The 25,145-nt window shown below is 46.2% G+C and overlaps 2 protein-coding genes across 5 annotated transcripts in view; both read left to right on the top strand.

Moving 5' to 3' along the window:
• The first annotated feature begins 860 nt into the window (after nt 1–860).
• Nucleotides 861–14,294, top strand: LIN28A (lin-28 homolog A). The gene is made up of 4 exons (XM_052635950.1): nt 861–891; nt 1,357–1,553; nt 13,206–13,390; nt 14,078–14,294. The coding sequence occupies exons 1-4, from the start codon at nt 861–863 to the stop codon at nt 14,292–14,294; spliced, it is 630 nt and encodes a 209-aa protein (XP_052491910.1).
• Nucleotides 14,295–19,158: 4,864 nt separating this feature from the next.
• DHDDS (dehydrodolichyl diphosphate synthase subunit) overlaps nt 19,159–25,145 on the top strand; it is a 35,808-nt gene continuing 29,821 nt past the window's right edge. For 3 of the 4 annotated variants that reach the window (XM_052658811.1, XM_052658803.1, XM_052658786.1), the window contains exons 1-3: nt 19,174–19,240; nt 19,743–19,858; nt 21,816–21,932. In XM_052658811.1, coding sequence (XP_052514771.1) covers nt 19,796–19,858; nt 21,816–21,932 — 180 coding nt within the window. In that variant the 5' untranslated portion in view covers nt 19,174–19,240; nt 19,743–19,795. Of the gene's footprint in view, nt 19,241–19,742; nt 19,859–21,815; nt 21,933–25,145 lie in introns of all 4 variants that reach the window. The other variant, XM_052658795.1, reaches the window with a different exon arrangement.

Genomic DNA, 25,145 nt, shown 5'->3' with positions numbered 1-25,145 from the left:
GGAGATCGGCCCCACTGGGTCTCCCACCTCCCCCTGCTTCCCCATCCAGCTTCCCAGTGTCCTGAACTCCAGGTCTATCTAAGCACACGGGGGTAGGGGGGCGAGAGCGGGTCAGCGCCGAGCTGCCGGGTCAGCTCTGAGGCCTGAAGGGGAAGGGAGGGGGAGGGGCGCTCCAGGGCTGGGGGAGGGGGAGGGCTCATCCATTTCTCCCTTGACAGGTGGTTTGTGTCTCTGATTGGCCAGCGCTGCCAGGCTCACACCTCCCTCCCCCCCAACTCTCTGGAATGTATAATTATCTGCACGGGGGGTGGGGGTGGTGTATAAGTGTGTGTGTGTGTGTGTGTGTGTGTGTGTGTGTGTGTGTGAGCAGTCACGTGGCTTTAAAACTGCACCCCCCCGCCATATGCCCCCCACCTGTATGCTGCTTTGGGGACCCCCGCCTAGTTCTTAAAGTGCAGGATCCCAAATTCCCGGGTACTCAAGACTTGAAGGGTTGACGGCCCCAGTCTCCAGATGTGCGTGTGGGGAGGGGGTGTCAAACCTCTAGGTTCTGAGAAGGGACACCCCAGAGGTGTCAGAGACCGCCGTGGTGGGGGAGGGCCAGAGCTGGAGCCGGAGGGAAAAGGAGGGGAAAGGCGACGGAGGGGAGGGGAAGGGAGGGGAGGGGGGCTGCCCGCGGGGGGTTGGGTCATTGTCTTTTAGAATTTGGGAGCCTTTGAAAAGCCGTGGGCCCTCCCACCGCTATTGTGCTGGGGAAGATGTAGCTGCCTCTTCCCCGAGCCACCCCTTTGCCTCCGGACTTCTCTGGGGCCAGCAGCCGCCCAAGCAAGGGCCCGGGGCCGCGGGCTCAGCCGACTACCATGGGCTCTGTGTCAAACCAGCAGTTCGCAGGTTCGACCTCGGGACTTACTAGGGACACCTTAGGCGACAGGGGCGCCCCGAAGCCACATGAAAGAGAGGTGGTGAAGTGTCCCCCAGGCTAGCCCAAGGACTCCAAGTCTGTGCGGCCTCCTGCTTCTGGGGGCCATCTCTGGAGCCAGGAACCCTGGTGTCCCAGTGGCGAGCAAGCTGAAGGTCCGGGGGCGGGGGGAGAGAAGAGGAGGGGCCTGTCTGGCCGCATGTCCCCGGGCAACGTGTTGTGGAAAGAAAAGCAAAACTTTCGGGGCACCGCTGGCCTCAGTTTAAGCTGGGGGAGCGCGGGAGGCGGCCGGGACAGGTATTCTCGCCGGCTGCTCGGTAGCTGCAGCCTCCTGGTTGTCCAGCCTCGGGCTGGACCCTCGGGTCTCCTTGCCGGCTCTCTGATGGGGGTCCTCCAATTCCGTGGCCCCCCCAGCTGAGAGCCTTCCCAATCTCCAGGTGGCTGCGCTAAGGCGCCGGAGGAGGCGCCGGAGGAGGCGCCGGAGGACGCGGCCCGCGCGGCGGAGGAGCCGCAGCTGCTGCACGGTGCCGGCATCTGTAAGTGGTTCAACGTGCGCATGGGGTTCGGCTTCCTGTCCATGACCGCCCGCGCAGGGGTCGCGCTCGACCCCCCGGTGGATGTCTTTGTGCACCAGGTGAGAGCGATTCTGGTAACTTTGCCGCAGGAACGGGATGTTGGCGCGCGTATCCGAGGGTGGGCGGACGGACTCGGCTGTTGGGATTGAGGGGAGATCCAGGGCCCTCATTGTGCGTTCCCGTCTTTGCCGAGGAACCCCAGTTCTGAGTCCCTATTAACTCCAACGGGACGAGAGCGGGGGAAGAGCCGATGATTAACACCCCCACCCCCTTCCGGGAACCCCTCTGGTTTACCACGTGTCTGTTACCTCTTTCCCCTGGGCAGGGGGCAGGGGGCAGGGAGGTGATCCCATGTGGCAGAACTAAGGTTGTATTGTGCTTGCCAGTGGGGGGAGGGCGAGCGGGCCGGCCAGGGAAGCACATGCCCGGTCAGAGCAGAGCCCTGAGCGCCCGCGCGTTTCAGTATCTTGTGAATGGAGCTCCCGGCCTGGAGGAAGGGAGGGAAACGGCTTCGGGACCCAACGGCGGAAAGCCGAGAAGTCTGCCGGGCCCTCTCACCCAGGCGGTCACCAGGCCCTGGGGTTCTGGGTGGGTTTGGTAGATCCTTGAAGGATCTATTTGGGGGGCTTGGAAGTTCCGCAAGAGCATAGTGTCAGGCACATGGATCACTAGCGGGGCTCTTACTGTCTATTTCCTATTAGGAAAGAAAAGGCAACGAGCCCGGTCTTCGACTCCTGAGCCAGCCGGGGACGGAGTTAGGTCGCAACCCCAAGTTCTCAGTTAAAGCAAGGCAGCACAGGGGCGGGGGGTGGGGGGGTGAAATTCAGTGTCGCAGGGCAGGGGGTGGAGAAAGGCTAGCCTCAGGACCTATTCTCCTCAGCTTAGCATTTATGGCCCTAGACAGCCATTGATTGCCGTCCTAACATTCCCAGCCTCAAACAAGGAACCAGAGACTTCGTCTTCCCTCCTCTCTGGCCACCCCTTCCTGAGTATCTTGGAAGCCTCGCATAACCACTATGTAGAGGAAGTTGTTGCTTGCGTTCCCTCCATCTTTGGAGGTTTGGGGCTGGACCTGAGAAGAAATTGCTAATCTCAGACCCAGGAGGTTGACACCCAGGCCGGGCATGGAGGGGTTACTTTGGGGAGGTTGGCTTTAGGAGCAGTGGGGGAGGGGAAAGGAGGATGTGGGGATTAAGGGTTGGAGCCTGAGGGATGGTATTCTGGAGGGGGAGGGGTGGAGAGGGAGATGCTGGGTAGACTGTTTGGAGGGAAACAGCGGGGAAGTCCCCACATGGCCCTCAGTGAGGATGCGGAATGGGGAAACAAGGGAGAGAGAGGACGCAAGGAGATGGGGATCCACCAGTTAACGCTCGGATCACTGGGCTCCTACAACATCTACCAGAAGGGTCAGCTGCAGAATGCTTGGCTGCCCCCTGGCTTCCCCTGCTTCGGCCACCCCCAGCTTTACCCCCTTCCCTTCCTACAACTAATTCTGGCTGGTGGCTAGCCCCACTTCCTGTCTCATTTACATATGTGAATGATAACCCACAGGAAGTAATTGTGGGCGAAAGAAGGGAATTGGCCTCTTTAGATCTATTAAATCACTTTATTACAGGAACCAGCTTTGAATGGCCCTCCTCAGCAGGGTGGCCTGCTCCCCATTTATCTGATCACAAAGAGATTAAAATCTCTCCCTGTCTGGAGACAACTGGACATCTTTCCCAACTTTGGAAAGCTTGGAATGAAAGAATCAGACCCAACATTTTCTTGACTCCCTTCCAAAGGCTGCCACATGGGGAAAGATGGAGGGGAAGGTAGTCCCTCTGAGCTTCTTTGGTGATATCCAACTCCCAAAGAAGGTTTTCCTGAGCAAATGGATCTGTGCCTCAGCCCATTTAACCTTTATAAAGGATCAAAAGCAGTTGGGAAATATGGGATGGCATAAAAGAATATGGGGACTAGCCTTCAGATTTGGGGAGTGGAGCCCACACTATGCTGTTTCAGATGGGTTTGCTGGGAGATAACCTGGACTTGGGGTCTTGGGATGTCCAGGGACATTCCACAGTTGAATAAGTTAATCAGGAGGAGTTGAGCTGGGATAAGGAATCAAGAATTGTCTCCCTAACACCCCCTGCTAACAGCCACAGAGGACAACGGTGGAAATTCCCTGAACTTTATACCTGGTAACTCTGTCTTCACACTGCTGGGGCTTAGGTTGATCCTGAAACCCTACCGTAACACTTAAACTAGTGATTCCAGTCCTGCACTTGAGAAATCTGAAATATCTCCCTGAGGAGCTAATGTAGAGGAATTAGGTGGATGCAGATCAATCCTCAGAAGTTTTCCCAGGGCAGGAGAGTGTTCCCAAATGGAGAGAAAGTAAGACATTTGTCTTTAACAGTGAAACTTCCCCTTTGGCTGCTGGTGGTGGGTACCTTGGACCTGGTGGTGTGGGTAGTGGGCAGGATAACTGTCCTAAGATAACATCTGGATCAAGGAGCCCCTTTCCTAAGGAAATGGGGGGAGGGGGGACACAATTAGACATTTCCAAAGTTGGGCCTATTTGGTTACCAGCACACTAGTCACTGTTCTTATGCTCCCTGTCCAACTCTCAGTGCCCAATAGGGGTGGATACGTGGGAAAGAAAACCTACCATTAGACTTTAAAAAAATAAGTTAAACCCATAAACCGAGAAGACTTCTGTACCAACCCTGGTACTCAACCACAGGTTTTAAGCTAGAACTCTCTTGCTGTCCCCGAATTTGGGGGGAATTTAAGAATCATCATAATGGCAGCTAGCTCACCCTTAAATCCAGGTTTCTCAGTCTCTGCACTACTGACATATATCAAGCAGGATAACTTCTCATTCTGGGCATCCCTCAGTCGTGACAACCAAAAATGTCTCCAGACATTGCCAAATGCATCCCCCGCCCCCGGAGGCAAACTCACCCCCAGTTGAGAAACAGTTAATACATCAAAAGGTGGAGCAAGAAAGAGCTAACTACTGTCTCCTGGTTGCCTGAGAGGGACTAAGAATTCTCAACTCTCCATGGCCATTTAAAAAGTTTGGGCCATTTTAACAGAAACCTCCTGTTTCCTGTGGCTCAACTCCCAACCCCCCCAGATGGGCAAAAGTTGAAAATCAGGAAAAGGTCCACTGTTTTCTCCCACAGCTCTTAGGAACTCAAATCTGTTTAAAATAGCTTTCTGGTTAAAAATGCTGTATTAGAATGCTTGGAGGCAAAAGAGCCCAAATTTGACCGAGGCACCAAGTTTGGGTTAAGAGAAGAAGTTTTCCAGTACCAAGAAACTGCTGATGCCACGTGGCCTGCTTTCTCTGAAAAGGATGAGTTGGGGTGGTGAGAGCAACTTCAGTCCGGTCTAGATTAAGACTCGGGTTTGGGGGCAGGGAGAATGTAAAGGGATCTTTCCTACCCGGTTTATAACCTTACTAGTGCCTCTGATTACCCTCCTTATGTTTAGATATTGATGTACCTGTCTTAACTCTTCCTCTAACCTGAACTCTTTGAAAAGAGGGACTAGTAGTCTGGTCAGTTTTCTAGTATGCACTTGGTGGGCTGAAGATTTGAGTATGAGGAACGAAGGGGCCCCTGAGAAATCAAGAGTGCACTCACAGTTGGGGGTCCTTGTCAGCAGGTCTTCCTCCAGACCAAAAGCTTGGAGACAGGGAGGGAATGTGAACTGATAGTTGCTATCTTTCCAGACCAGGGCCTGAAGAGGGCTTGGCACTCTGTAAAAACACCATGAAAATTTGTGGAGTGATAGTGGATCACAGCTGATCCACTCCAGCTGATCACAGCTCCAGAGAGGATATGGAAGCCATGGGTTGAAGGGTCATTCATTAGTTATTTCTTTTCCATCTTAATAGGGAATTTTTTAAAGGTTATTATTTTATTTTTAATTAATTAATTAGGCCATGAAGCATGAGGGATCTTAGTTCCCTGACCAGGGATCGAATCCAAATTCCTTACAGTAGAAGTGAGGAGTCTTAAGCACTGGACCATCAGGAAAGGAAAGCGTTTTGTTTTCCTCCCAGTCCTCCAGAGTATCTTCCCTGGTGACGTAGAGGATAAAGAGTCTGCCTGCAATGCGGGAGACCCAAGTTTGATCCCTGGGTCGAGAAGATCTCCTGGAGAAGGAAATGGCAACCCACTCCAGTATTCTTGCCTGGAGGGTCCCCATGGACAGAGGAACCTGGCGGGCTACACTCCATGGGGTCGAGAAGTCGGACGTGACGGAGCAACTTCATGTTCATTCACTCTAGAAAGGATTTTTTAAATGAGTGGATTTTTTCAGGAAGTTATAGAAAAGCATGTGAGTTAATTTGAGCATTATGAGATCTTGAGTCCTTCTGTTAGTGAAGAGACATACTTTCTAGAAGTGTTCCAAGTAAAGGCTGTGCCACCATCCAGAGCAAAGCTTGTGGTTAGTGGCACTACTTGCCATTAAGTGATTTTCTCCAGGGCAAGGTTGTTGCTGGAACATTCCTAATCTAACTATCAAAACTATCATACTCCCCAGCCTATGGGAATTCCTCTTTGGGGTTTTTTTTTTGTTTGAGAAACAGCCTGAGGCACATCACCCCTCCCTTCTTCCTGCAGGCAAGAATAGCAACTACTATCAGTGTTAAATCTGGAAGGTCAGAGGAGGTGAAGGAGAACAAAACTTTCCAGGGTAGTATGCAATTAGTATAGACTCAGCTTGGAGTTCTTTAGTTCAGACCAGTAAAGAGAGTAAATGGCTTTTGTCAACAGAGCAGAACAACTGGGCTTCTGGTTAAAAACTCCAGGATCTTTTTTTCACTTCTTGAGTGGGTGAGTGGGAGTGGTGGGGAGGGAACAGCCCCATCTTTATCAGGACCTACCCTGGGTTGGATCCTCATCAGAGTTCAGTCCCCTTGTAACTCCATCTTCCTCAGGATCACAGAGAAGATGCCTGTCCCAAGGAGCTGCGAAGATCACTCTAGGTGAATTCTTAGGTGCAGAGTTGAGACCACTATGCGGCTCCTTCCCCTCTTCTGCTCCAGTCTCCCTCCTGCTACCTGGGTGCAGACAGGCTGATGAGCAGCACCATCTGGTGGAGAATTCCAGGCAGGAACAGGTGGTCCTAGCTATGTCAGAGCCAAAGGGACATAAAGAGTGTATGCTGGCAGCCTTTGGTTCTGGGTAGATCTCTTTCCCCATTCTGACAAAATAAACTGCTCCTGATAGAACCCATTGGTTTCCTACCTCCTACCAAACCCTGCCTTTAGGAATGAGGCTTGGGTTAAACTGTGAGGACACCTCAGGACTAACTCATTAAAATTAAATTGCTTTTTACTTTTTCAGTGTGGCTCCTAGAAGGTTTTAAAATGTCTATGCACCTTGCATTATATTGCAGAGCACTAAATACGAAGTCAGCTCAGGGCTTTCACACTATAAGTTTGGGCAGGGTGCTTAACCCCTCTGCCTTCATGAATTCAGCAGTTCAGTTCAGTTCAGTCGCTCAGTCGTGTCCGACTCTGCGACCCCATGAATCGCAGCACACCAGGCCTCCCTGTCCATCACCAACTCCCGGAGTTCACTCAGACTCACGTCCATCGAGTCGGTGATGCCATCCAGCCATCTCATCCTCTGTTGTCCCCTTCTCCTCCTGCCCCCAATCCCTCCCAGCATCAGAGTCTTTTCCAATGAGTCAACTCTTCGCATGAGGTGGCCAAAGTACTGGAGTTTCAGCCTTAGCATCATTCCTTCCAAAGAAATCCCAGGGCTGATCTCCTTCAGAATGGACTGGTTGGATCTCCTTGCAGTCCAAGGGACTCAAGAGTCTTCTCCAACACCACAGTTCAAAAGCATCAATTCTTCGGCGCTCAGCTTTCTTCACAGTCCAACTCTCACATCTATACATGACCACTGGAAAAACCATAGCCTTGTCTAGACGGACCTTTGTTGGCAAAGTAATGTCTCTGCTTTTGAATATACTATCTAGGTTGGTCATAACTTTCCTTCCAAGGAGAAAGCGTCTTTTCATTTCATGGCTGCAATCACCATCTGCAGTGATTTTGGAGTCCAAAAAAATGAAGTCTGACACTGTTTCCACTGTTTCCCCGTCTATTTCCCATGAAGTGATAGGACCGGATGCCATGATCTTCGTTTTCTGAATGTTGAGCTTTAAGCCAACTTTTTCACTCTCCTCTTTCACTTTCATCAAGAGGCTTTTTAGTTCCTCTTCACTTTCTGCCATAAGGGTGGTGTCATCTGCATAGCTGAGGTTATTGATATTTCTCCCAGCAATCTTGATTCCAGCTTGTGTTTCTTCCAGCCCAGCGTTTCTCATGCTGTACTCTGCATAGAAGTTAAATAAGCAGGGTGACAATAGACAGCCTTGACATACTCCTTTTCCTATTTGGAACCAGTCTGTTGTTCCATGTCCAGTTCTAACTGTTGCTTCCTGACCTGCATATAGGTTTCTCAAGAGGCAGGTCAGATGGTCTGGTATTCCCATCTCTTTCAGAATTTTCCACAGTTTATTGTGATCCACACAGTCAAAGGCTTTGGCATAGTCAATAAAGCAGAAATAGATGTTTTTCTGGAACTCTCTTGCTTTTTCGATGACCAGCAGATGTTGGCAATTTGATCCCTGGTTCCTCTGCCTTTTCTAAAACCAGCTTGAACATCTGGAAGTTCACGGTTCATGTATTGCTGAAGCCTGGCTTGGAGAATTTTGAGCATTACTTTACTAGTGTGTGAGATGAGTGCAGTTGTGCGGTAGTTTGAGCATTCTTTGGCATTGCCTTTCTTTGGAATTGGAATGAAAACTGACCTTTTCCAGTCCTGGCCACTGCTGAGTTTTCCAAATTTGCTGGCATATTGAGGGCAGCACTTTCACAGCATCATCTTTCAGAATTTAAAATAGCTCAACTGGAATGCCATCACCTCCACTAGCTTTGTTCGTAGTGATGCTTTCTAAGGCCCACTTGACTTCACATTCCAGGATGTCTGGTGAGTGATCACACCATCGTGATTATCTGGGTCGTGAAGATCTTTTTTGTACAGTTCTTCTGTGCATTCTTGCCACCTCTTCTTAATATCTTCTGCTTCTGTTAGGTCCATACCATTTCTGTCCTTTATCGAGCCCATCTTTGCATGAAATATTCCCTTGGTATCTGTGATTTTCTTGAAGAGATCTCTAGTCTTTCCCATTCTGTTGTTTTCCTCTATTTCTTTCCATTGATCACTGAGGAAGGATTTCTTATCTCTTCTTGATATTCTTTGGCACTCTGCATTCAGATGCTTATATATTTTCTCCTTTGCTTTTCGCTTCTCTTCTTTTCACAGCTATTTGTAAGGCCTCCTCAGATAGCCATTTTGCTTTTTTGCATTTCTTTTCCATGGGGATGGTCTTCATCCCTGTCTCCTGTACAATGTCAGGAACCTCTGTCCATAGTTCATCAAGCACTCTATCTATCAGATCTAGTCCCTTAAATCTATTTCTCACTTCCACTGTATAATCATAAGGGATTTGATTTAGGTCATACCTGAATGGTCTAGTGGTTTTCCCTACTTTCTTCGATTTAAGTCTGAATTTGTCAATAAGGAGTTCATGATCTGAGCCACAGTCAGCTCCTGGTCTTGTTTTTGTTGACTGTATACAGCTGTATGAATTCAGCAGGGGGCATGATAAAAAGCTTGGTGTGTAGGTCACATGCGTTATAGCATATGACATGCTTAAAACTGCTTAGCCTATAGTAAGCATCAGTAGATATTAGTCATTTTGGACAGTAGAGAACTTAGATTTCTTTCTGCAAATGTTTGTGCACTGCTAAGCACCTAGAATTGAGGGTATAGCCATACTCTAGGTAGTCTTGAGCCAGAATGGCCCTGGATATTGCAGAAAAACCATGAACCCAAGCTTTGATCAATTATAGATAATTATAGAACCAGAGCTTATTTATCCAAATTTCACAGAGCTGTGAGTTTTTTAACTCTGCATTCCCTGAGTGACCCCTAAGTTCCCTTCTCTCTATGACTTACAAAGGCAGCGGTGAGGTACTGGGGGTGCAGAAGGCCTTAGTACTGTAGCTGGCCCATCCTTCCCTGCCATCCAAAAGAAAAATGCCTCTTATAACTGTTTTCTATCTAATTAAATACCGTCTTCCCCTCTCCCCCACTGCAGGCTACCCACACTCCTACCTTGCACAGACAAGGGAAAAAGGAAGATGGGACAGCGGCAGCCCTCCCACCTATAATATAATTTATCTGAATAAAGAACCCTAATTGGTCCCCTCAGTAAAAAAAAAAAAAAAAAAAAAAAGGTTTGACTGGAGGCCCTGGAAGGGTGGGAGTGTAGGCCAGAAGGAAAGATGGCTGCAGGTGGTGGCTTTGGCTGGCCAGCAAGCTTGACTAGGGAAGAAAGGTGTCTGTGTCCATTGCTCTCACCGTGACCATAACCCCCTGCATGGAGAGGAAGGAAGGAACTGGTGAGTGTGGTAAATGTGTGATGGGGGGGTCAAGGGGGAATCTGCATCCTCTGGAACTCCAGGAATCTGACACCAGAACCAAGCAGTGTCAGCTCTTTGTTTCCCGGAGCAGGGCTCTATTGGGGGAACTCAGGGCTTGCCCCTCCCCCGCCCAGGTCTTTTCTTTTTTGGAGGGGATGGAGAGCGGGGCGGGGCTCAGGCCCTGCTTTGTGTGTGGTTGGGTGGGGTGGGGGGTGGTAGCAAGAATTTCAGGCTCCTTTCTGATGCAGACCCTGTGAGGCAGGCTCAGTGGGGCTGCACGCTGATTACCTATCTGATAAGAGAAGAATTCAAACTATGTGTTTTAGAAAGGCGTGGGGTAGGGGGGCCAAGGCAGCCACCCCTGGAGACCACCAGTCTAAATCTTGGCTGATTATGGTGAGGTGCCCACAGGGATTTTTTTTTTCCCCTTTATCTTTTCAAAGGAAAAGATGGTCTTAAGCTGACCTCAAATCCTCCAGTGATAGAGTAGGTCAACTAAGAGGACTAGTCGATGTCAAATGTCCCCATTTATATTATCCTCTGATTCTCACAGTAAGCCTTGAAAGGTGTAGATGTAGAAGATTGCAGTGCTCAGTAAACTGGAGCTCAGAGGGGATATTTTTCTGAGTTTCCACTGCTAGTTATCGATAAAAACTAGGGTTAAAATGCTGGGTCTTTTGACACTTCTTTCTCACTGTTACCCCGCCCTCATCCAGTCTGAAAAGGTTGGTGATGATTGCCACTTGGGATTTATATGTGGCAGGCAATGTGTTAACTACTTTTCATGCATAAAACCTCACAGCACCACCATAAAATTAGTATTTGCTCCATTTTGTAGGCTAACACAGAAAGCGGGGATAGGCTGTAGGACTCTAAACCTTTGCTCTGAATCACTTATCTCTCTGCTGAATCACAGAGAGAACTGGGAGTGTTCCACCCTAAGAGCCCACTAGGCAAATGGGAGAAGCTGAGTTTACCTGGGTCAAGAATGCTCTTGGTCTGGATCCTCCAGCATCTCCTGACTCACTGGCTTGTCCTAGCTCAATAAGAGACACGTCAGATTTAACATCAAATTCAGGGTGGTGGTTATGCAACTGGGAGGAGGAAAGAATTTTCACCTTTCTGAAATGTTTTAAGGTTCTGCTTTAACCCTCCACATTCAGATTGGGGGAAGGGAGTGAGTCATCACAACCCTGGCTGTTCTGTGAGAATAAGAAGGGAGAGGATACCAAACCTTTGGGATATTTCATTCATTGATATTTATTGAGCATATGTCCTGCCTGCCTAATCTTCATTAAAACTCTAGGTAAATAGCTACTGTTATCCCATTGTCTGAAAGATCTGAGACCCAGAGGTGTGTAACTCACCAAGATCAAACACAATGCCAGAAATTGGTAGAATCAGTAGTTCATGAACCAGGATGTATCTGACACCTGAGCTTAGGCTCTTAATTACCTCAATGGAAGTTTTGTCTTAAACAGTACCATCCAAATTAAAAGAAAAATGTAAGTGACTGAGAAATTGGGGATCCCATCTGGCAAAAGAGCACGTTTCATCTAAGTCCCAGCTTGAAATAGCCACCTTGCCCCATCCCCACCAGCAACACCATAAAAGGCCTCAAGCCAGGACTAGGTACATGGTGATCCCTTTTGCTTCTGAACCACATTTTCAACAAGGACTACACCTTGTTGACATATTTGACATGTTCTTTGGATATTTTGGAAGATATCTATAATGAAGTCTGTTTTGTGCAGGGTCTGGGAGAGTCTGTCATTCCACTAATGTGTTATTGATGCAGAAAATGGCAAGGTGGAATGGGCTATCCAGCCCAGAACTCTGGGTTCTTCTGACCCTGCTGTTGCCACTCAACTGTTTGAATAACTCCTTTTTTCTTTTAAATTTTGGTTCAAACAAGCAGTGTTTCAGTGAGATCGTTCCACACAGTATTTGAAGTCTTTTTCTTCCTTTAAAAATTTGATTCTCTTTCCAAGTTATATAATTAAAACCTATCTCCTTGTTCATTAATTCATCCAAAATGTGCTAGGCATTATTTAGGTGTCAAAATGCAACAGTGAACAAAGCAAGGACTTTACATTCTTTTGAACGGCTTTATGGTATTTTTGTTGTCTGTTTTTGTTTCTTTTTGAACCAGTGAGATATTGAATATACGTACCGTGCTAGGTCCTCCTGTAAATTATTCTGTTCTGAGTCTTTCATAATGATGCATAGTAACTTTTTATAGTATTATCAATTTAAATATTTAATTCTTCCAAAATATTTTGCATACATATGATGTAAAGTATAAATTTCTGGCTTCATTTTCTAGTGGATAACTGGTTTGTTTCTCAATAGTACTATTTATGGAATTATTTTCCTCACCTGCTGATTTCTGCACTTATTCTTGGATTTTCCAGTAGATTTTCTCTTCTAATCCACTGATCTGTCTGCTTTAGGTCATACTATCTTTTCCCTTCAACTTTCAGTAACATTGTTTTGATAGAATTTCAAATTGGGGGAAAGGTTGGAAGAATAGTTTGAAAAACTCCCATATAAACTTCACCCAGATACATCAATTGTTAACATTTTGTCCTATTTGCGTTATTGTTTTCTTTTTTCCTTGTACAGATTTCAAGCATCTTTATCTTTACAATATTTCAGCATTTTTTTTCCCTAAAATATGGCTATTCTCTTAGGTAACTTCAGTACAATGATCAAAATTAGGGAACTTAACACATTTGCCTACATTCCATGTGCAAATTTTGTCAGTTCTTCTAATATTTTCTCCTGTTCTAAGAGCCAATCAGAATCCTGTGTGGCACTGTCTTTACTTCATAGGGGTTTGTCTTTCATGACTGACATCTTTTAAGTGTATAGGCCTGTTACTTTATATTTTATAATTTTACCTTGGTTGATTTCTTATAAATGCTATGTTTACCAACTTTTTTCTGCTGTTCTAGTTTACTGAGAACCTTCAATGAGAATAGCTGCAAAAAATGCTATGGCATCTGTTTACATAGTGATTGTTCCTAATGGAACATAGATTTCTTGTTCTTAATGGTGGTGACTCTTCCAATCAGTGTCTTTACCAATAAAATGGAAACGTTACACCCTTACTCTTCCAACCTTAGAGGAACATGTGTATGCAGGTTTTGATGTTTGGGGTGTAATAATGAAGACTAACATTAAAATCTACCATGCTTCTCTCCCCCAGAGTAAGCTGCACATGGAGGGCTTCCGGAGCCTGAAGGAGGGGGAGGCTGTGGAGTTCACCTTTAAGAAGTCCGCCAAGGGCCTGGAATCTATCCGAGTCACCGGCCCTGGTGGGGTGTTCTGTATTGGGAGTGAAAGGCGGCCCAAAGGGAAGAATGTGCAGAAACGCAGATCAAAGGGAGACAGGTATGGACTGGAAGGCAGCTTCTGTGGGTTGGTAGGGATGATGAGCACTCTTCCTTTCTTGGTTGGACCAGATGCTAAAGATAAAGTGAAGCCTGTGGCCCCTGGCAACATCTGGATGTGGGAGGCAAAGAGAGGGTGGTATGTATGGAGGGTACTTCATGATCTACTTTTCTACTTGATAAGTAATTAGGTTCTGGGAGCTCTAGCTTTGATTGCTAAATGGGGATTGTGATACTAACCTCACACGCTATTTTAGAACTAAAGAGACCATGGATGTGAAAGTGTATCTGTAGCTGTTGCTTCTTCACCTCATCTCCAAATGACTGGTTTCTTTCACGTTAGTTCTGTGTGCAAACAGATTCTGGCCCTTTAATTTCTTCTCTATTTTAATGAATGAGAGGTACTGATTTTAAGGGTATGGTAGTTCTCAGTTGAGGTCCAGGATTTCCATTCTTGGTATTTTCAATTTGTCATGAATCTCAAGCTGCCATCTAGATATTACAGGCCTGGAAAAGACTCAGATATCTAGTCATATACCCCTTTTGTAACTGGGGAAATTGGTCTCCAGGAAGGGAAGTGGGTCCAAAGTAACAACTAAAACCAGAGCCCAGGGGTCCTCGCTCAGAGGAAATATTGTGGTCTCTTCTCACACCTTCCTCTCAACTTTACTATCTTGCTTGATGCTAGGTGCTACAACTGTGGAGGTCTAGACCATCATGCCAAGGAATGCAAACTGCCACCGCAGCCCAAGAAGTGCCATTTCTGCCAGAGCATCAGCCATATGGTAGCCTCGTGCCCACTGAAGGCCCAGCAAGCTCCCAGCTCCCAGGGAAAGCCAGCCTACTTTCGGGAGGAGGAAGAAGAGATCCATAGCTCTGCCATGCTCCCAGAGGCCCAGAATTGAAGCCACAGTGGGTGGGAGCTATCCTTTTGTGATCAGAAAGCTTTGAGGAGCAGGCATCAATCGGCAGAGTGGAGAAAGTGGGGACAGGGTGGGTAGGGGGCAGCTGGCACTGCCATATATCTGAGGCTGGAGTCCACAGCATCACCCCCTCTTCCCTCCTGGTGGGAAGAAGGGGTGAGGCAAAGAAACTCCAATTAGCTCTTTCCAAATGCATATGAGGGCTTTGGGGGTTAACCTTCCCTGCATGCTTTATCTGAGTCTCCACCCCCAGAACCTCCAGCTTTTGAAAGTGGCCTCGGTAGGGAAGTTGTTTTACTCTTAAAGAAGAATGTGGAGTAATATTTCCCATATCAGAGTGTAAAGATTAGGAACAGAACAGATTGATGGACCCAACCAACAAGCCACTACATTCCATGGGAGGAAACATCTCGGTCGGGGTGGCAGGGTTTTCCTCGTCTTCTCTCGTAACCCCCTCTTGGGACAGAATGCTAAGAACTGTCCCAAGTAATGGGTTATGAGGACAAGTTAAGGGGTGATTGAGGGAACAGCTGCAGACTTGCTCCTTCTAAGCTCACTCTCACCCCATTCTGGGCCAACACAATTTTATTTATTTGCTGCCTTGGGTGACTGTACCTTGGGTCCCACTTTCTCCAGGATGCCAACTGCACTAGCTGTGTGCGAATGACGTATCTTGTGCATTTTAACTTTTTTTTTTTCGTAATATAAATATTCTGGTTTTGTATTTTTGTGTATTTTAATCTAAGGCCCTCATTCCTGCACTGTGTTCTCAGGTAAGTGAGCAATCTCAGGGATAAGTCAGCAGCAGCTCCGGGTCTGCACAGCAGGAATGCTTTTTGTTGCTGTATCATCAGAGAGAACAACTATTTGGAGTGTATAGCCTATTGAACTACCTCATTTTTGCCAATTAGAGCTGGCTCTTCTGCCATAGTGTCCTCTTGAAACCCCTCCATCTTCAGCGTTTCATGAGAGACTAGGTTTTAACTGGGTTGCCCCATGACTTGGTCTCCTTTCTACTGAAAGATTGGAAATTGGTCTGAACAGGGAAACGTGGTGCAGAGGGGTTAGGAGAGGCTGGGCCAGGTAAGTAGTGCAGAGAAGGGAAGCCAAGATTAGGCAAAGGTCATGTGTATGTGTGACAAAGGGTTCCTGTTCCAGATCTATAATCCTAGGGCACAGGACTCACTTTATATACCACATCCATCCTTCGCCTGACTGGGCTAGGCTGACCATGCACAACAGGGTGTGTGTGTTTTTATAAAAAATGGAAGTTGGTAAGGAGAGGTTTTTAAGAACAAAGCCACTGTACCCATCTTGAGCTGCCCAGGGATGGATATGTGAAGCAAGGACAAGATCTTTACCAATTCTGGGCTTTTCCTTCTTGGCTTCTGGAGAGACCATCAGCAGTGGCTTCTTTGTGGTTCCCAGAGCCAGGGTCCTACTCTGCTGCAGCAGTGATTAGTATCATGGCAGCTAAAGGAGAAAGGGCGGTGGGGGCGGGGGGTTCGTTTACAAGCTGTGAGGTCACTGCAGACCTGCCTCACTGTGTTGTCACGGGGCAAACGCAATAGAACGCACTGGGTGATGTGTGTCTGATCCTTGTCTCCCCCAGCTGCTGCCCCCTCTAGTCATTATATTTGTCTGGGCTTTGTAGGACTTCACAAGTAGCTGATTTGGTGATTGCTAGGTGGCCTAGTTTGTGTAAATATAATGTGTTGGTCTTCTCCATGTTCTTTTGGGGTTTTATTGTTTACAAACTTCTTTTTATATTGAGAAAAATAGCCAAAGCATCTTTGACAAAATGTTCTGCACCAGGCAAAAAGATCTGAAACATAAGCTTGGGGGCCCCTCTTGAAGTTGGGGGGGGTCTTGAACTACACTTTCTTTTGTGTTCCCCTTCCTCTATTTCCTATTTCAAACAAGATCTGTCCTGAAAACTAGATTCCTACTCCCTCTTCTTTCCACCTTTGTACCCCCCAAAATAGACCATATACCTATACGTTTAATTTGTGGGGTATCTGTGATTAAGTGATTTGTGCAAAAATCCTGAAGAAGCTAAGATCGCTCCATCCCTTGTTCCCAATCTCGAGTCATGTCCATTCCTTGATGTGATTCATGCTAAACGGACTGATGTATTTGGATGGATTAAGACCAACTCCAAGGGTAGAGAAAAGCAATGAAGGGGGCCTTCCATGTAGAAGGTGGGGCTGGGAGACCACGAAAGGAAAGATGAATGTATATCCAAGTCACTCAGGAACTTTTATGCAGGTGCAAGAAACTTATGTCAAAGTAGCCACAAGATTGTTTAATAGCAGACGGACGAATGTAACTCCATGTTTACTGCTAGAAACCAAAGCTTTGTATGAAATCTTGAATTTATGGGGAGGGAGGGAGGGAGGGAGGGTAGAAAAGCATGTACCCATCTGTTCTTTTCCTCATCCCTTCTTCTCATTCCTGAACTGCAGGAGACATAGCCCCTCGGGCTTTGGAGACCCCATCTGGGCAGTGTTTATTTGATGGCTGATTTTGCTGTGCCAGGTACTTCCTTTCCCATTTGCTATCATTTTGTAACACACACGCTGACCCTTTTCCCTTCCTTGTTTTCCTTGGGAATATACAATGAATAAAAACTTATTGGTACTGAAACTGTCATCTTGGTTGATATTTAAGGCGCCTTCCTCCTACTGTTATTTCCACCTTCTTTGATTGGGACTCAGAAGTCATCAGAAGAACCATTAAGTTTTCGGTTCAGCCATTTTCTTAGGAGTGAATCCTGAAAGTTCAGTCTTTTTAGCACCTCATTACAGTGGATTTTTGTTTCTAGTTAAGGCCTCTTGTCCTTTCCTTGGAAGCTGCCACATTCAAGAGGGGATTAAGGGCTTGGCATGCATAAGAATGGGGGTTGCCTGTGCCACTAGCTGGGATGAAAGGATGAGGCCATGGCTTGGGGCATGAGACCCTAATAATACTTTGTCCCTTGCTCCTCAAAGCCCTTTACAAATCTTAATTAATTAACCCCCTGTAGCAACCCAGGGAGGGAAATACTGGAAACTGGGGAAAGTGAGGCCAGAGGAGATACACTGACTAGTTACAAACACATGTTAACAAGTTCGCTAGCCTTCTATTTCTTAACATCTAGCTCCCCCCATAAAAAGTAGGGTTTACTTGATTGGAAGCATACCAACTATCACACAAAGTACAAGAAACCATTAACAAAAACAAGGATAAGAAGTTTACCTGGTGGCTCACTGGTAAAGAATTATGCAATGCAGATGATGGTTCCATCCCTGGGTCAAGAAGATCCCCTAGAGAAGGAAATGGCAACTCACTCCAGCATTCCCTGGGAAATCTATTGGACAGAGGATCCTGGCGAGCTACAGTCCAGGGGCTGCAGAGTCAGACACAACAGAGCAACTAAACATTCCAGGGACTTCTACCAAGTCAATGCCGGTCATGCTGCTGCTGCTGCTGCTGCTAAGTCACTTCAGTCGTGTCCGACTCTGTGTGACCCCATAGACGGCAGCCCACCAGGCTCCCCCGTCCCTGAGATTCTCCAGGCAAGAACACTGGAGTGGGGTGCCATTTCCTTCTCCAGTGCGCGAAAAGTGAAAGTGAAGTTGCTCAGTCGTGTCCGACCCTTAGTGACCCCACAGACTGCAGCTTACCAGGCTCCTCCATCCATGGGATTTTCCAGGCAAGAGTACTGGAGTGGGGTGCCATTGCCGTCTCAGAAAGCCGGTCATGGAAGATGTTAAAAGCAGCAAAATACTGGATTTCAGTAAATGGTTTTCCTCCAAAATTGAAGTAATCAGATAGGCAACCTAGACGCCAAGCAGGAAGGATGGCAAAGCTTAAGAAATTTCATGGATGGGTTACTCATCTCTAGCGGGCTTTGATCATTTCACTCAAAAATAACCCTTTTATCATAAAGAGTGGAAGACAAAGTAATGAATTGGGAGTTATGACTGCAGTATCTCTTGCTTCTTTGATGACAGTGGAATCGAAAGTTAGAAACAGGAAGGTTCTTTGAAAATGGTAGTTTTTGTTTTCCCTCCTTTAATTTTGAGAAAACTAAACTCCCAATTCCTTTTGTGAGTTAGTAACTCGAATTCCTGCAGCCCTTTTCGTTAAAGGTTTGATACAGAAAGAATACCCCCGATTTTTCTGTCAGGGTTAGCTGATGGCCTTATAGTTTAGAAGCCATTCTTAGAGTTCTTTCTGACCTTAATCCTTTTTTTGAGTTCCTTGGGTAGGTCCTACGAATGCAAACCCTAAAATGTTGTGTGCCTTAAAAGTCAGCACAAAATGGATTGAGGTTAAGTGTCTTGTGAGACTAACGAGAGACAGGAACTTCGCAAACGATTAAATCCACTAAATAAGACAAAATGGTGTAAACACACGCTTTTTAAGACTTGTATCAGATTTAAAGCCAATTCTGCAGCCTTACAGTTAGCAGAACACTGCCTTACCCCTTTATCTCAGCAGTCCTAATCTGCTGCTAGCGGCTGAGAAGTCTCGGCATTTCTGACATGACGCTCCCCTAACTCCTAATTCCTGTCCTGTAACCGGACGGTCTACAGACTTAGCGGCTCTCTCAGGTGGTCTGGATCTCGCCCTCCCCAGCAAGGTCCCTGACACTTGGCCCGGAGCCGAGTCGCCCGCCTCACCGCGGAAAGCCGGGTTCTCGAATTCTCCTCACCCCACCCCGCCCCCAGGCGTTCGAACGGCCGGGAACGCTCCCCTCGTCTCTCCTCCTCCTCCTCCGACCGCGCAAGCGTAGGCCAGGGCTCCGCCCCTTAAGTGACGGAAGAGGCGTGTCCCAGCGCCCAACGATGACGTGTTCTTCCAGCGCCACGTCGTGAGGAAGTGTCGATCCACTGGAGCAGTTGGAAGGCGCTGGCGGAGCTTGTCAAGGTGCTGGATTCAGGGTGAGGTGGACTGGAGGAGAGAGATTGACTGGGCAAGAGGCAGCTGTGGGACAGGCAAAAGGGACAGTGAAAGAGACAGTGAGAGAATAAATAATTGGGAAATCTCTAGGTCAGGAGGTAACGGGTGCAGGGTTGAAAGCGTTGTCCACCTGGACCACCGAGGGAGGATGGAAAAGGAAGAATGGGGAAGGATCAGGATGTAGGCGCTACGATGTGGCAGGAAGCAGACGTTTTGAATAGATGTTCAGAAAAAGGCGGTGCAGACACTGAGGGAGAAGGGAATATAGCAGCAAGCTCCACCAAGCCCGTGGAGCCAAGAAAAGGCCTCTGCCCTCAAAGTCCTGTTGTCTTATAAGTCTGGGTGGAGAAAGACTAGAGATTTAGGCCAGTGCCTTTGCGTTCTAATGCTGACTGCTCTCTACCATTTTTGGTGAATCCCTGCAAGTCAAACGTAGTTGTTTGCCGGCGTAGTGACTTATGGTTCTCTTTCTTGTTGATACAGAGTTACCTGGTTGGTGTCTAATCGTCCTGTGCTGCTTCTCCGGGGCAAGAACTATGTCATGGGTCAAAGAAGGAGAGCTGTCATTTTGGGAGCGGTTCTGTGCCAATATCATAAAGGTGAGCAGTGGCCCACAGCACCAGCTGGCCTTTTGGTTTGTTGGGTAATCTTATATCAAAACCTGTTATTAAAATTGAGTAATCCCTGACGTTTGTGAATTTGTAATAGAATTTAGCAGTGTTAAAGAATCTTAGAATTGCGAGTCTACGTTTCTGGCAAATTATTGTCCTAACTCCCGCATTTTCAAGAAACCCAGAACCTCTTGGTGTCACTGGGCACCACCGGCTGTTAGGTCTTCCTGAAATTTGTTTCTGTAGAACTTTGATCGGTCATGCCTAGTACTGTCCTCTGGGTTTAGATAAAATAACTAATCTTTCTTTGATGTGATGGTGGAGCATAATGGTTAAGAGTTTGGGTTCTGGAGGCAGACAACTATGAATGAACGTCCTATTCTGTCGTGTACTAAGCATGTGACTTTATATGGTGGTTTTGAGGACTAGATGAAACTACATAGAAAGCACTCAGCAGCGTGTCTAGCAGTTTTTAATTACTATTGTTGGGGATGCCCTTCAGCCATTTGAAGACTCTAATCACTCTGTTTACTACACTCCATGGTTCCCCCAGATCTTCCCTCAACTTTTTCTCTAGGAATCACAGCAAAGTTATATCCTCTGCATATGAAAGGTTTGAGATTGGAGCGAGTCAGTTTGGTTTCAGCCCCAGGCTGCCAAGCAGTGGGTAGCAGTGAATTTATGAGTAAGCCTTGAACCCCACCTCCCCACACACAAAAAATGCCAAGTGATCTCAAGCAGTGCAGGAAATGGAAAGCATCTCCTTAGGGAATCACTGCAGTCTTGTGTTGGGAAGAACAAACTTCATGACTTTATTGGAATTTTTTTTGGGGGGTGCCTCTATGTAGGGCGGAGAAGGCGATGGCACCCCACTCCAGTACTCTTGCCTGGAAAATCTCATGGATGGAGGAGCCTGATGGGCTGCAGTCTGTGGGGTTGCTAGGAGTCGGACACGACTGAGCAACTTCATTTTCACTTTTCATTTTCATGCATTGGAGAAGGAAATGGCAACCCACTCCAGTGTTCTTGCCTGGAGAATCCCAGGGACAGGGGAGCCTGGTGGGCTGCCGTGTATGGGGTCGCACAGAGTCGGACACGACTGAAGCAACTTAGCAGCAGCAGCAGCTCTATGTAGGGGCAAAAATAGAAAATGTCAGAGAGTTGCAGGGGAAGCAGTCTATGAAGAAACCCTCCAGTGAGGGAAAATAGTCCAAGGAGTGAATTTTTGCTATGATGGACAATGTAAGGCTGCTCTAAGCCAGATAAGAAGTTTTGTTTGCCTCCCAAATGCCTTTCTTGTTTGTTTTGAAGTGGCTCCTGACATTGAAATTTTTATTAAAATCTTGAGTGTCTTCTCTTGTGAACTAAGAAGATCCAACAATTTTAGGCCTCTATTTCTGTGTGACAGGACTCAGATGGAAGTGGATGCCTGTTTTATGAGGAGGATGCCCTCTACATTTGACCACATCCATCATTATCTTTTGTGTGTCTTCCAGTTGAAAGCTAATGAAACCAACCTGGTGGTTAAGGGCATATAGTTAAGACATGTACTCTGAAAGCACATAGACCTCATTCTGAATCCCCACTTTGCCTTTTCTTAGCTGTGTAACTTGTGCAGGTCACTTGAGCTCTCTGAGCCTCAGTTTTCTCATGTGTAAAATGCAGATAATACTATTTACTTCATATGTTTGTATGATGAAAAAAAAGCTAAGGTGAAGTATAAAAAATCCAGCATAGTACTTGACATTTAGTAAGGGCTCAGTAAACACATAAATAAAAATAAATAAAAGTGCTTAATGCTTATGTATTGAGCAAAAAAGTACCACATACCCAATTCCCTCCCTCAGGACTTTTACCATATGACTCAAGCCTGTCAGCTTGGCATATTGTCTCCCTTTATCTCTGAGTAGTATGTGATGTGTCTGTTTGTCTTCTTATTTCACAGGCAGGCCCCATGCCCAAACACATTGCGTTTATAATGGATGGGAACCGTCGCTATGCCAAGAAGTGCCAAGTGGAGCGGCAGGAGGGGCACTCACAGGGCTTCAACAAACTGGCAGAGGTGGGTGTGGGAGGCAGAATCAAGGGTGGTCTGGGGAGAATTGGATTATAGCTCAAAAACCAAGCCCTGAGTTTGCTGTGGTTTGAGAGTGCTTTTATAGCTGTTTGTTTTCTTCCTTGCTAGCTATAAGTCTCATATCAGCATTCACAAAAAATTAAATCGTCTAGTGAATCATCACAAAATATTAGCTATAAGAGCAAAATTGTCTCCTCTTACCACTTTAATCAACAGTTTATATTTTTCTGTGCCTCATCCCAGTCCTTATAGTATGTTCAACATGACTTAACATCCGTAAAATTATATCTGTAGCTTTGGAAAAAAATTATTTTTCAGTTCAGTTCAGTCGTTCAGTCATGTCCGACTCTTTGCGACCCCGTGGACTGCAGCACACCAGGCCTCCCTGTTCATCACCAACTCCCGGAGCTTACTGAACCCATGTCCATTGAGTTGGTGATGCCATCCAACCATCTCATCTTCTGTCATCCCCTACACCTTTTGCCTTCAATCTTTCCCAGCATCAGGGTCTTTTCAAATTAGTTAGTTCTTCGCATGAGGTGGCCAAAGTATTGGAGTTTCAGGAATACTGTGTTGGTTTCTGCCATTTATCAACATGAATTAGCTATAGGTATACATATGTCCCCTCCCTCTTGAACCTCCCTCCCACCTCCCACCCTTTCCCATCCCTCTAGGTTGTTATAGGGGGTTTGGGTTCCCTGAGTCACACAGCAAATTTTCACTGGCTATCTGTTTTACATATGGTAGTGTATATGTTTCAATGCTACTCTCTCCATTCATCCACCCTCTCCTCCAACCCCCCGCCCATGTCTGTTCTCTATGTCTGTGTCTCCATTGCTGCCCTGCAAATAGGTTCATCAATCATTTTTCTAGTTTCCATATACATGTGTTAATATATATTTGTTTTTCTGACTTTCTTCACTCTATATAATATGCTGTAGGTTCATCTACCTAATTAGAATTGACTCAAATGTGTTCCTTTTTATGGCTGAGTAATATTCCATTGTGTATATATACTACAGCTTCTTTATCCATTCATTTGCCTGTGGACATCTTGGTTGCTTCCATGTCCTAGCTACTGTAAATAGTGCTGCAATAAACACTGGTGTACATGTGTCCTTTTCAGTTATGGTTTCCTCAGGGTATATGCCTAATAATGGTATTACTGGGTTGTATGACAGTTTTATTCATAGTTTTTTAGGGACTCTCCATACTGTCTTCCTGGACATACTGGAGTGGGTAGTTGTTCCCTTCTCCAGCTGATCTTCCCAACCAGGGATCAAACCCAGATCTCCCACATTGCAGACAGATTCTTTACCAGCTGAGCCACCAAGGAAGCCCAAGAATACTGGAGTGGGTAGCCTATCCCTTCTCCAGGGGATCTTCCCCACCCAGGAATAGAACCAGGGTCTCCTTCATTGCAGGTGGATTCTTTACCAGCTGAGCTACCAAGGAAGCCCATGATAGTTTTATTCCTAGTTTTTTAGGGAATCTCCATACCTCTTCCATGGTGGCTGTATCAATTTACATTCCAGCTGTTACTGCACCAATAGTACAAGAGGGTTCCGTTTTCTTCACACCCTTTCCAGCGCTTGTTGTTTGTAGATTTTTTGATTATGGCCATTCTTACTGGTGTGAGGTGATATCTCATTGTAGTTTTGACTTGCATTTTTCTAATAATGATGTTGAGCATCTTTTGATGTGTCTATTAGCCATCTGGATGTCTTTGGAGAAATGTCTGGGTAGGTCTTTTGCCCACTTTTTGATTGGGTTGATTGTTTTTCTGCTATTGAGTTGTATGAGCTGCTTGTATATTTTGGAAATTAATCCTTTGTCAGTTTCATTTGCTATCATTTCCTCCTGAGGGTTGTCTTTTCACCTTGTTTATAGTTTCCTTCGCTGTGCAAAAGCTTTTAAGTTTAATTAGGTCCCACTTGTTTATTTTTGTTTGTATTTCCATTATTCTAAGAGGTGGGTTATAGAGGATCTTGCTATGAATTATATCATACGTGTTCTGCTTATGTTTTTCTGTAGGAGTTTTATAGTTTCTGGTCTTACATTTAGATCTTTAGTCCATTTTGAGTTTATCCTCTTACATGTAGTTGTCCAGTTCTCCCAACACCACTTATTGAAGAGACTGGTCTTTTCCTCATTGTATATTCTTGCCTTCTTTGTCAAAGACATGGTGCCCATAGGTGTGTGGGCTTATCTCTGGATTTTCTATCTTGTTCCATTGGTCTATATTTTATCTATAGCTTTGATAACCTTGTTTTTTCTTGACATTTGGGCAAGTATTTTTCTAGGTTCATATATAGCCTTTCTACCTGTATGTTTTAATGACTGTGGAACATTTTATCCTGAGGATCTGACATGGTTTGTTCAGCTGCTCCACTGTTATTAGACATTATAAATGGTACTGGGCTTCCCTGTTGGCTTTGACAGTAAAGAATCCACTTGCGATTCAGGAGACTCGGGTTTGATACCTGGATCAGGAAGATCCACCAGAGAAGGGAATGGCTACCCACTCCAGTATTCTTGCCTGGAGAATCCCATGGACAGTGGAGCCTGGTGGGCTACAGTCCATCGGATCACAAACAGTTGGACATAACTGAGCAACTAACAGTTTCGCTTTTCACTTTGATAAATGGCACTGATTTAGAATAAATTCTTAGATGTGACCTTTCCAGAGCAAAAGTAGGGGCTGACTACCCATCCTGAGATTGAGGTGTTTTTCAGGACACGGGCCTTTAAGTGCTTAAACTAGGAAAAGTACCAGACAAACAAGGACATGACTCCAACAAAGGTCATTGGCATTTTATGGTTTTAATGCCTATTGCAAATTGGGAAACATTAAATTTAACGATAACAATGGACTGTGTTGATCTTTGTGAAACTAGCTCACGGATCTCAGCTTCCTGGCACAAGAACACAGCCAGCACAATGATACTTTTTGCCTTGAATGAGTGGTTGTGGAGTTCTCTCCAACATTGTGGAGTCTTCAGGTCTGTTGACCTGATGTTTCTCTTTAGTGACTAGAGGCAGTTTTGCCCTAGTGCTTAGGAGCTTAAGCTCTGTGGTCACTCAGAATTCATTGGCACCCCTGCTCTGCCGCTTCCTGGCTCTGCGACCTGCTTTAAGTTACGTAGCTTCCCTTCGCCTCAGTTCCTCCATCTATAATATGGGGAAATAACATAAGGA

This window comes from Budorcas taxicolor, chromosome 2 (genome assembly GCF_023091745.1).
Source record: "Budorcas taxicolor isolate Tak-1 chromosome 2, Takin1.1, whole genome shotgun sequence".
NCBI lineage: Eukaryota > Metazoa > Chordata > Mammalia > Artiodactyla > Bovidae > Budorcas > Budorcas taxicolor.
This window is presented reverse-complemented; position numbering and strand designations above follow the sequence as displayed.

Bases quoted from the DNA above. Each gene is read 5' to 3' on its own strand.
- LIN28A (XM_052635950.1), top strand. From the start codon at position 861: ATGGGCTCTGTGTCAAACCAGCAGTTCGCAG. The intron at 1,554-13,205 runs GTGAGAGCGATT...TCTCTCCCCCAG, and splicing joins TGGATGTCTTTGTGCACCAG to AGTAAGCTGCACATGGAGGG. The intron at 13,391-14,077 runs GTATGGACTGGA...GCTTGATGCTAG, and splicing joins CGCAGATCAAAGGGAGACAG to GTGCTACAACTGTGGAGGTC.